We start from the raw sequence: 12,324 nt of genomic DNA on the forward strand, positions 1-12,324 counted from the left end.
ACGCACGTTGTTTTGTCGGCTCTTTTTCACCATCCGTATTTTCCTTGGAATCTGGTGCGGAGCATTATTTCGCTGTAAACCTTGTTTTCTGAAAGAACCCGGCATCGTACTTGGCTACGTGACAACATCATCAACCGCTTTGCAAAACAACAAGCAAAACGCATGCAACCAGCATGCGCGGAACCAATACTGCAGTCAATGTTGATAGGAAATATATCTCCTTTGGAAGGGGGGAAATTTATGAGGGACTTACGCATGTGTTGCCACTGTTGTGGAAATTTCAGGCTTCAGATATGAGGCGTGCGCGTTCACCATGGTATTTGCAGTTTCTAACGGAATCTTTAAAGTGTGGCTGGCAGCCGCATTCACTCCATTGCAATCACAATTGGCTGCCTCTCGCTTCTTTGCTGACTTTCCTTGAACGTTCGCGCACACGGGTATTGACACGCCGTACCGCTTAACCTACATAAAAACGGTAGCACGAAAGAGGAATTAGAAAAAAAGCACGCCATGCGCTTCTTTTAACAGCCTTTCTTGGTCTTCTTCTCCCGATTAACTTTTTCGCACGAGCTAGCTAGCTTGTTTGGAGCATTAAATAGCATTACACTCACCTGGATGACGACTTTTATTGCGATAGCAATTATATGGACACTCTCGGCTTGTGTTTGCCGTTGGCGTCGCCGTCATCTACCGTATATATATATATATATATATATATATATATATATATATATATATATATATATATATATATATATATATATATATATAGGCCACAAAGAAAAATAATGCAGAAAAAAACTCTCCGAAGCGCGGGCCGACCTTAGTGGAGGGCTCCAGAAATTTTCACCACCCGGAGTTCTTTAGCGTGCTGCTAGAATTAAGAAAACAGGCCTGTAGTGTTTCGCCTTCAGCGAAATGCGACCGCCGCGGCTGGGATTGAAGCTGCTACCTTCGGGTCGCCAGCCGAGCATCATAACCACTGCACCACCACGGCGGCCCATTCCAGAACTCGCTGCTCTTCGCAATGCCATTTAGGTTATTATTTTACCCTACTATTACAGTATGTCACGATGAAGGTGTAATATTGTATTAAATGTCCGTAAATCGCAACAATCTGATTATTCTTAACGTTTTCTTTCCTCTTCGCAGGTTATCCACCCTACTATGAGCTCCGTATCTGGAATTCTACTGTTATTCGCGGCCCTCGCACAATATGTACTACACGCTTCTTAAAGTATGGTGACCCGGGGCGCGACATTTATGGACCGCAGTGCCAGCGTCTTCTCCATGAGTATCAATATAAGGAGGGATAAGGTTCTTCATATGGAACAAGTTGCACAAAAGACAGGGACAAAAGAAGGAACATGAAGAATCGATGACAGCTAAGGTTTTGTAGGCTAAGGTTCTAACTTTATGACGAAGGAAAGGCAAGAAAATAATAACGCAGCACAGCGCGACCATCTGATTAAGTCTTTGTGTGCACTTTGAGCGAAGTAGCGAAAAGTAGAATGAGACCATAAAAGCACTCTTTTTTGAAAAAAATAAAATTTGGCACCAATAGAAATAACGTCATTGAGGTTTTCTTCAGTAAAGCGCGCAGGGAGCTCACGTGGCAACTGCGATGAGCGGTGAAGCTAGATCTTAGACATATTTGAAAACAACAACACAAAAAACAAAGAAAAGCGCACCATAGTGCTGTGGTGTCTTCCTTGTACTTCTTGTGCCCGTGTTGGTTTTTCGCACAGTTGTCTTCAAATACGTTCAAGAAATTCGCCGCCTGGCCCAGCCTTCTTCTACAGTCAAATGAGCGACCGGCGCAAAATGTGATGGCTCTCCTTGAATCTTTGGGATTAGACGTGGCCTTTGTTGTCAATTTAGCTGAGTGCTGCATAATCAGCTGCGCTTTCCTAATTCTTGAATAGTCTGAATATCACAGAAAACCTACTGCTACTGAAAAAGCTCGAAACAGGTACATCATTCAACAGCCCTCAAGGAGGAAGGTACTGGGCCTCAAGCCTACCTGTGGGGCGATAGTACTGATCGCGAACTCTGGCCGTCGAGACTGCAACATACGTCGCCAAGACATGCCCGGACAAGCTGCCTTTGAAAATGCGAGAAGCACGTTCAGACTTCGAAAGATTCGAGGATGCCGCGAAGGTGTCAGTGGGGAAGATCTAGAAAGCATGTGGGGGCCTGTATAAGCGCTGCGCTATAGAAGGTGAGAAGACCTGACAGCTGCGGTAAACAGAGCTGAAGACAGAGTGGCAATCCCTGTGCATGAAAACAAAGGAACCCCAGGACTAAGCAACGCAGCCTACAGCATCTTAAGATGGCTTTCGCTTCATCAAGAATGTCCCTGTTAATAAATCAGTCAATTTGTCCTGAGGGCTTCAAGGTGAAAATCAAGCACGAATGAATACCGAAGGACCATTACTGTTCTTTTTAAATCAGCAATCTACATACCTGTACTTATTTCGTTTGATGATATTTCATAAATGCGTATTGTTGAAACCCGTCTGGTGTATCTTACAGTGAAACTAGCCGAAATTTGCTTGTGCGTCACACTGTAGGTAACTGCCTCATGCCAAGAATATAAGTTTCATGTTTCGTCAACTCTGGGCGTCATCTGTGGCGTCAACGCCACTTTGGACGGGTGCATCTTCTTGGCGTTAACTTAACGACAACACATACAATGATCCCCACAGCTAAACACGATGTGCGCTACACGCTTTTATTTCGTTGAAACAAGACATAAAATGAAGCCTCAACACGATAACAAGCACAGCGATCATAGATGCAAATGCGATGTATACGGCAAAGCAAGAGTCGAAATTCACGAAGGTGATCTCAGACCACCTCGCCATGCTTCGCTTTGAGTCACAGTTGCCATAGTTACAGCAGACGGTGAAGGAAACTGGCGGCGAATGTTTCGTAAAAAATTGCAGACGACCTTATCAAATGTGATAAATTTCGCTGTTTCCTTTTATGAAATAGAAAAAACGATTCCTTTACTTTAAATTTTACGTTCAATCTGGCATTCTTTGCTTTAATACCTAAATAGGTACTTCGCAGAAATGTCACCTTCGAGATGTACATTACATCTTCGTAGACTCCAAGATGACCGCGGCGGGAGCTGCGGTGTAAAGAACAGATATATTGCTAAGCTGACGCTGAACCGCGTGCCATCACAATTTTCTTTATCTAGCTTTGCTTTCTTTATTTCAATATCGATGCAGTATTGCAAGATAATGTGTGTATGCGTGAAAATTATTGCTATTGTGTAGGAACTAGTTCGTTTGTAGCGCCGAGGCATCCAAAATGTGAGCAATGCGGTCTCGCGGGTGGAGCTTATATTTATTCTTAGGCTGTCACCGACTGTAACAATACTAGCGTTCCCGATACTAGCGTTTCACCGACCGCCCAAATGCGGTCGGTGAAAGAGTACAAGAGTGGAAATTAAATCTGGTAGCTAAATGACTGCTTCGAGGAAGCGACGGTGTGAATAAGCCTGACGACGCATCATGGAAGAGTCACACGCAGTTTCTGCAAAACCGATGAATCCCTGTTCACCTTCAGCTGCGCTTTCTTGAAGTGGACTAGTCGGGCCTCTCTGAGAAAGACTCGCATTTCCGTCGGCAGTCAAATAGCGCTGGCCGCCATTTCTCGCAGAGAACTCAAGACCCTGCTTTGAAATTCTTGACTCTTCGTGAGCATTGAAGACGGTTTCAAGATTTGTAATTGTATGCAGCAAGCGTAGTAAAGAAATTTTCACGCGACCTTCGTGCGCGCACACCACAGATTTCCTATGGTATTTTTGTCTCCCGATATTTATCTGATCAAAAGTTCACTCAAAATGCAGCAAAACGGATGCGTCTCAGTAGAAAAGGAGACAGAAACATCAGGGGGCTGATCCCCCGTAAATGACAGTATACAGGATGTTCAAAATTATGTTTTATGGCTTTCCTAAAATTCAGTGCCCGGGGGTACGTGGAAACCACTTTTTCAGATCAGTTATGTCCCCAGGGGGACACAAATTTAAGTGAGACCAGAATTATCGCTGTCAGCCGCCCAAATAAACAAGAGTGAATAATTTACTTTTTAGCGATTCAAGCAAGCGGAGGCATGTTTGTATGGAAAAGTTGGAGGCAGTCGCATTTCTACACAGTTTCACTTGGAAGAATTCTAGCATGTCTGTGCGCCGAGATATCCTGCTGCGAAGTTTAATCGCGGCTTGCATGATTACAGCATGCACGACAGTAAGCGCTGGCGCAAAGCTCCTCCACGATGTGCCGCTGCAGCTGCGTGCGGCGTTTAATCTGACAACGTGTTGAAGGCATAGGCAAAGATGGTAAAGTTTACCTTTTTCAAGCGGCTGGCGACAGCAAGCAATAACGGCTCGTCACATAATGGTGGATTATTGCGCCGATCCTCACCGTCTTGGATGCGTAATCACGGAAACCACAGTTAAACTTTGCAGCGGGATACCTCGGAGTACAGACATGCTAGAATTCTTCCAAGTGGAACCTTGTAGAAACGCGACTGCCCCTAACGTTTCAATACACACATGCCCGCTTGCTGCAGTCACTAAAAAGTTCATTATTCAACCTTTGTTAATTGCGCGGCTGAAAGCAATAATTAGTGTCTCACTTTGTATCTCCATGGAGACATAACTTATCTGCAAAGACAGTTTTCACGTTCTTCCAAGTGCTGAATTTTAAGACAATCATAAAGCTTAACACTAAACACTGGGTATATGCGATACTACAGCGCCTAATTTCACAGGTAAATCTTAGTCGAATCACATTTGGATTAATCATGATTAAAATCATTACATAACACCAAATAACAGAGCTCCAACTCACAGCGAGACTGCGAAATCATTGAGCTAATATATTTAGTCTCTTATGTCTCTTAAATATGTTCATGGAAAGTGACACCACGGAATTCAGCTACTTTGTTGATTTCTATCGCGCTGCCTCAAAATCGGCATACACATTCGAGCACTGCACGGGCCCGGGCCGGCCCAGCCCGCTGGCCGTACCGCGCCGGGTAATGGATTGTTGGATCGCGCCCGGGACGGGCTCGGGCCCGTGATCTTCGGGCTCGGGTCGGCCTCTGGCCTGAGCCAGGTGCGTTTTAGGCCCGGGTCTCATACTTATCTGTATAATTGCGTGTGTACGTTGTTTGGCTTTGTTTTTGTTGTTTTGTGGGGTTTAACTTCCTGAAGCGACCAGGGTATATGAGACGCCGTCGTAGAGGGCTCCGGGTAATTTAAACTACCTGGATTGAATTGGCGCGCACATACATTGCACAGTACAACAGTACAAGACGTCTACAATTTTTCTCCGTCGGTATGCCACACGTAAGTTCAAGAAACGCCTAAGTTTCCACCATTATAGTGAGTGAAATACATTCTTGGGTACCCTGTAAGGAAAGCAACGGTAAACTGCCTAGATTAGTGTACATAAGATGTGCGTGTTTGTATCTAGGGAAACATTTCGAGTATGCAACTACGCTTGCATGCCCGCGCCGAGCCTGTTTCCGCCTGCGTGACTCCGTAGACTGGACTGGTCAACGCGACCTGTGAGTCATTAATACCTCAGGAGCTATTTTTCGTGCAGCTTAAGTGCAAGATGCGGAGCAACTCTTATTACAGGGCGAACGCCGTTGTTGATTTTTCTATTACTAGCGGTGAGGCGCCAGACTACAGCGACACTCGTTTCGCCGACTGTGGCTCACAACTGGAGTGATGAGGCTAGAGAAGCGATCCGGGATTCTGGGAATGACCAACACACACACAAACACATACAGACTGATCAGTTTTATTTAAACCACCCTTTATTCAATACACCGATACTATACACACGTCCGACACGTGTTTCGTTTTAAATAACTTCGCCATGAAAACAAATTTTCACGTAAACGATGGCGGGGACCTCGTTTCGCTTAGGCACTGGTTATGCATGAATGAAAACACTTCTATCTGAGAAATCGCTTCAAAATTAGCAAAATATATTGTGTGCGGCAGGTATTTTCACAATAACCGAAGGTTGGACAGGGCCTCCCTTATGCTCAAGGCATTACTAGCTGAAACGGGCCGGGCCCAAACCTTTCGGACCCGGGCCGGGTACGGGCCACATTTTGAACACCGGGCCGGGCTCGGGCGGGCCGGAGCATAGCGTTTTCGGGCAGGGCCGGGCCCGGGCCGGAAGAATCGGCCCGTGCAGTGCTCTAATACACATCTTTCTTAATGTTTCAATTGGGACCATATAGGACACGCATTCTTCCACACATTGTTTTTTTTTTTCACATGCTCATGCTGACTCGTATAGAGAATTTCTCACCGTGACCATTGGAATTTCCCCATTACATCTAAGCTCAGTGGACTAAAAAAAAACATCGTTGCCTCTTTGGAACAATCATCCACTTTCGGCGTAATTAGCGTGTTATTTGGCTCATCGATGTATTAAAAATAAACTGCGACACAAGATCAAGCTCGGACAATTAAAAAAAAATTGGAGGACGCTTGAGCTTCCTCATTAGTAGAACGCGACAGCAGAATCGGGCCCCGTTCCCATCGCATTTATAGGCAGTCTGGTGTCGCTTCTCAGTGGACACCTCAGCCGTGTCGCAAGCAAAGGAACGGTTGTGCGAGAGACATTGGCCGCTTTATACTGTCCTAGAATACCTACGTCAAGTACAGTTGTAAGGTGCCCACTACGCTGTGATTCCTTTTGCGAATCGGCGAAGTACCCACTACGCGTCCGGAAAGCAACACGCGAACCTATGCAGCTGCTCACTTTGTTGGTGCTTTTGTTGCCGATGATCTTTGTAATGGGTGAACCTTTAAACCCCTCACTCGTTGCGTAATTCACAAGTATCGACGCCTTGCGCCATTTCATGCTTCTGCGTTACGGAGCGTTACATGCGTTACATACGTGCGTTATGGAGACTACTCTCACTACCCGACACTCGTATAGGGTTTTTTTTCTGACGCAGATTCTACCAATGACGTGGCTCTGTGGTAGAGCGCCGGCGTGCCACACAGAATGCCTGGGTTCGATTCCCACTCGAATCGAAGTTTTTATTCATTTATTTATTTGCATCTATGTCGAGTTTTTGCTCATGTATAACGTTGATTTTTCGCTGACAACCAGCGACACCGACCCAGGAATTTCTGCGAAGCGAGTTCTTTAACGATGCCGCGGTTCTAACCGCTTTAATAATCAATATTAAACTGGATTTTGATTTTATTTTAACGGTGGTGTAATTGTTCCAATTGTTTATATTGAGCAACAATGCCTTCGTGAACCTTTTTGTGCGGGCATTACAAAATATAGACGACGTAGGTTATCGCTATGCGGCAGCTGGAGTTCAGAACGACTGTAGAATTGTTCTTTTATTCAAACGTCAAGCGTCCCGGCGTTGGTGACTACAATCACTTTTCGCGCTTCTAGTGTAAAGGTTCGGCGATGAAGTTTCTCGCCAAGACTGCAAATAATTCATTTCTGCGAGCTGGCATAAAGAGAACTACACTAGATGTAAAGTTTTTATGCAGACCATGCGACTGCATCGGTTTATTGAGACATTTTTAACCTCGTCGTCCTCTTCTTCTTCCTTGGCCCCTCCTTGCTGGCGTTAGCGATGTGGATCGCTACACTCTCCCGGCCGGCTGTCATTCCCCTTGCGCTGGTAATATGGTACCACGTTTCCTACGGACGCCTCTTCCGTCCTTCCATTTGGTCCAGTATAATACAATGTCTTTAGAAGTCCTTGTTGCTTAGCCGTTTTAACAACTAAGTACGGACCAGTGAATGGAACTTTTGAGTCCAACCCTTTCCTAACCAATATCATAGACCCGGGATCGATATCTGGCATCTTTGTGCTATGGCGACGGTCAAAATTCTTCTTCATGGTACTTCTGTATTTCTTTTGCTGTAGTTGGCTCTTTGGGTGTTCCTTCAAAGCAATTCTGCCAACTAAGCCCAGCTCTTCGTCAGCTGGTAACCAAGGAACCGTACCAAAGGCGGCAAAATGTGGGCTGCACCCGATACCAGCGGTGTAGGACCTGTTATGATGATACACTGCCGCCTCCAACGCGCTCTTCCAGCCTCCCTTGAATTCCGGGTATAACTTGAGGTACATTTTCAGGTCTCTTATCAAGCGTTCGGCGAGAGAGTTAGCCTCAGGATGATAAGGTGCTGGATATCGAAGCGTAATATTTCTTTCATTGGCCCAATTGCGCAACTTTTCACTTCTAAACGCTGGTCCATTGTCCGCAACAATGATCTTGGTGTTCGCGAAGATTTCTCTCTCTAAAAGTGCTATAACGCAGTTGTCGTCTTCTCTTCCCGCTTTGGCGGCCGCAAAGCGCGTGCACTCATCCACGGCGACCAGGAAAGCTTGGGTTCGTTTGACACCTTCGCTTTTCTTCTTAAGTTCAGCGAAATCAAGGTGAACGACTTCGAATGGTATCGCTGAGTATTCTGGCATGACCATTCTGTTTCCGCGTGGTTTGTATTTTGATTTCACCATCTGACACTCATGACACGTCTTGATATAACTGGCAACATCTGCTTTCATGTTGTTCCATGTAAATCTCTGGGTGAGCTTGTGGTAGGTCTTTGAGAATCCATCGTGACCTCCTGAATGTGGACTGCTGTGATATAACTTCAGGAGGTCACGATGGATTCTCAAAGACCTACCACAAGCCTTGCTGGCGTTAGCGATGTGGATCGCTACACTAGAGGCGAACTTTCATTATGTCAAGAATGATAGCTCCAAAAGACAGTTACGCTGAATACATGTACAAAAACATGGTTGATCCCTCCGTCATAGGAATCGGAATAACATGAAAGTACAACGTGCCCTTACAGAAGTAACAGAATGTTTACTGTACATTTATATAGGAGAGTTTGCACAATGTATATTAATGTCTGGCACCTATTGGCCGCGAGATCGAGCGGAGCCGCCGCCTGGCGGCTACTGGCTGAAGCGCGCCTAGTATGGATTGCTCCCTGCGTCGTCTGCTAGCCACGTCGTGTTTGCATGTGCGCGTACGTCCTGCACGTCCTCAAAGGGTGGTTTGTTCTGTTATGTTAGCGCGAGTTTAACTGCTCGTACGTATACCGAACATGGTGTACAAAAGCAAACGGGCTTGCTCGGCGCATGTGCATTGTAATAAGATCAGTGAGTGCGACTTTCGAGAGGGCTGTGTATTGGTGCCGTGCCCTTCGTTCGCCAGAATCATTTCAGTGTTGGTGCCGCTTTCTGGTACAAGCACGTCGTAATGTGCGCTTGGCATAGTCCCAAACATAAGCAGCATTAAATAGTGTGTGAATACCGCGTTTTAGGGACTCGGTGGTAAACCAAAGCGAGGCTCATGCACTTTCGCGTTGTTGTTAGGTGCATAACTGCGGCACTGTAGTTCATGATGAGCTTTATTTGTGCTTAAGATGTCCTTTTATTGTACAGTCATGGTGCCACTACAGCAAAATATTTCTATCAAGTGAAGTCTGACACTTCGGTACTCAAACTGTCCCCTAAAAAAGACAATGGAATGACACGGCAGTGATAAAATGGAGTTCCCGCGCGACCTTTGTTGCATCACTGTCGTGCACGTAATCAATCGATGAAAACTCTGTGCTAAACACTCTTACATGCGTATGCGTATTCGTGCGAACAGTGCTATTGAACTCATTGCACAGGAACATGGGCTGGTTTACAAATGAAGAAGTAAACACTTAAGTAGTTCAGGCGTGCTACATCAGTGCGTAGTACACAGAACACAAGCTAAACTCGTACAGAGTAAACAACAAAAAACGTAGTATAGTGCGTAAGCGCAGACTGTCACCCAGGGCGAGCATACTTTTCATCGGCAGATTGCGCTTCTCTTTAGAAACGTTGGATGACTTTAGTGCATCAATTCAACAATGAAGAGCGTAAATATTACCGGTAAGCTGCAATTAACGCACATTATTCGCCGACAATCGGCTCAAACAGCTCACAACGAAGCGCCGCTGTGTGCATTTGTGTACGCGCCGCCGACCGCCTCTCCACACTAACGCGGCAACGGTGCTGCCTCCTATAGATCGATCTCGCGGCGAATAGCGCCGTTTAACGTGTATGTACCACTTTGATGATTGGTGGTACATCTCCATCCCGACAACTAACGTCCATGTCAAACGATTACACACAACCTTGTGGTAGCTGTAGTAGTTAACGGTGAAAGCGTAATCAGGGAACGAGGTGTGATAGCCAGAAGAGCGTCGCATATTCGACTGAGAACTTGGTCGCCATCCCGCGGTGTGTTAAATATGATTGAACACCACGGCCGGACTAGAGGGAAACGCAAAGCGTGTCGTGCCGCCCCGGTAATCCTGGCAACGAGGCGGCCAATTCCATCGCTCGCGATTCGACTGACCGAGCAAGCCCGCCCCCGCCGGGAATGGACACGCGCGACGCGCTCCTCACGTACCACGACATCACACTGCACTACCGCCTCTCTCGCCTCACTTCCCCCCCCCCCGCACAAATCCCTTTCCCGGCATCACCAACACTTGTGGCGCCAACTGCAGGCCCACACCTTCCATACTCCCGCACGTCTTGCCCTCTTCCACCCCGGGACGTACTCGCCGGCCTGCCGCTTATGTGGCAGCTCCAACGCCAATTATGATCATATCTTTTTCTCATGTCCGGCACACTTGCCCCCTGCCTCTTGGCACTTAAGAAGTCCGCAGCAGTGGGAGGCTGCTTTGTCCAGCACCAGGCCGGATCTCCAACTTCGGCTGGTGACTTGGGCGGAGGACGTTGCGGCTAGGCACGGCCTGGACGCCACAACCGGCAGCCTGAAGGCCGCCCACAACGCTGCTTTTTAATTTTTTAAATGTATTTTTTTACCTTTTGGCCTTCTCAAAAATAAAGTTTTTCACCACCACCACCCGGCCGCAATTGTTCTCACGGCGAACGCGTGAGCGGGGAACGCGGTGTTACAGCCAGGTGAGGCAGGCGCGCGTTGCAGAGCTATTTTTGGTTTGGATTAGCGTGTTGATATGAGCGAGGCCGACGCTTTTACGACGCTAGGGCTAAGGTCGCCACCTCGCGGTGTGTTAATTCATTGACAAAATTGAACTTCTATTCAAAACGCGCCGAATGGGACGAAAGTGTAACACGTTGCAGGTGCTAATCGCGGAGGCCGCAGTAATGACGAAATACTTCACTTTACCGCTCCCAGAGGGCAACACCACCCCACCGACCGGGAGAGAGGTAGATATAAAAGGCGCGTTTGTAAATCCCCTGGAGTCTGTGACCGTGGCGCACTCGATAGCGTGCCGGGCATCTGTTGTTGCGGACCGAGCGGTCGTGGGTTCGATGCCCGTTGACGGTACATTTTTTCTTTGCCATCTGATCGTGTATATTTTTTCGACGTCATTTCCGTGACGAAAATACGTCACTGAAGTCTTGGTGGACCCCGGCATAAAACTCTTTCGTGTTAATATTCCAGAATGCAAAGAACTTGAGCTATTTTTTATCCTGGCCTTCTGACCCATTGCACGCATATATACTTCGTACACAGCGCTGCATTCATTACAAAGGCATGCAAATGTTGCGAGTTTTTGCAGGCCAGGACTCTTATGTCAAAATAAACACGCCTTAATGGAAGACGCAGTATTGCTTCGAACAATTCGCGTTTTTTATACTTGCCTAAATTATACTAAGCAAAAGGATTTTTTTTTCGCTTTTGCATTTCCCCCAAACAAGCATGCGACCACTAGGGCCAGAATATAGGCCTACCTTTGCCTCTCATTACCTCTACTTGACCATCACTCAGACACCATGGCATTGCAGATATTTTTTACTTCCTTCAGATCTACCAGCTGCGTGCGCAGATAAATTAGTGCACATTAAACGCGAATAAAAAATCACAGCATATCCACGGAGTGAATGATGATGAGTGGGCGAAGCTGCGGAGGTTCATTGGTAAACCGTGAATCTTCCGTGAATTCTGCCCAGTACATCATCACCGACGTGAGATTGGGCGCGTTTATACTAAAGGTTCGATGAGTTATGACGACTTGCAGCTCACTTTAATTTTACATGTACGCTGTGAATTTTCAATGTTTAGAAAACCATTGATTTAGAAAACATCTGGCGTCTTTCGTTAAGCAGCTGGCGTCTTTTCGTTTTGCTTTAGAAACATCTGGCGTTCTTTCGTTTTGCTTTTAGAAAACATCTGGCGTCTTTCGTTGGTTTATTTCATCAATCAACGGCGTTTTGAACAAAATTTTTATTGTTTAATCACGCACAGGAGAAATCTCACCA

At 46.4% G+C, this 12,324-nt stretch overlaps 1 protein-coding gene and 1 long non-coding RNA gene across 3 annotated transcripts in view; both read left to right on the plus strand.

Annotated features, from left to right (window-relative positions):
- The window catches only part of LOC119373434 (uncharacterized), a 71,112-nt gene extending 68,625 nt beyond the window's left edge, over positions 1-2,487 (plus strand). The window contains exon 3 of one of the 2 annotated variants that reach the window (XR_005179859.2): positions 1,153-2,483. Coding sequence is in view for 1 of the 2 variants with exons in the window: in XM_037643459.2 (XP_037499387.1) it covers positions 1,153-1,316 (164 nt within the window). In the remaining variant the exon portion in view is untranslated. Of the gene's footprint in view, positions 1-1,152 lie in introns of both variants that reach the window. The other variant, XM_037643459.2, reaches the window with a different exon arrangement.
- LOC119373249 (uncharacterized) overlaps positions 1-12,324 on the plus strand; it is a 189,226-nt gene that overhangs the window by 167,832 nt on the left and 9,070 nt on the right. The gene's annotated exons all lie outside the window — the stretch shown is intronic.

Source organism: Rhipicephalus sanguineus, chromosome 11 (genome assembly GCF_013339695.2).
Source record: "Rhipicephalus sanguineus isolate Rsan-2018 chromosome 11, BIME_Rsan_1.4, whole genome shotgun sequence".
Classification (NCBI taxonomy): Eukaryota; Metazoa; Arthropoda; class Arachnida; order Ixodida; family Ixodidae; genus Rhipicephalus; species Rhipicephalus sanguineus.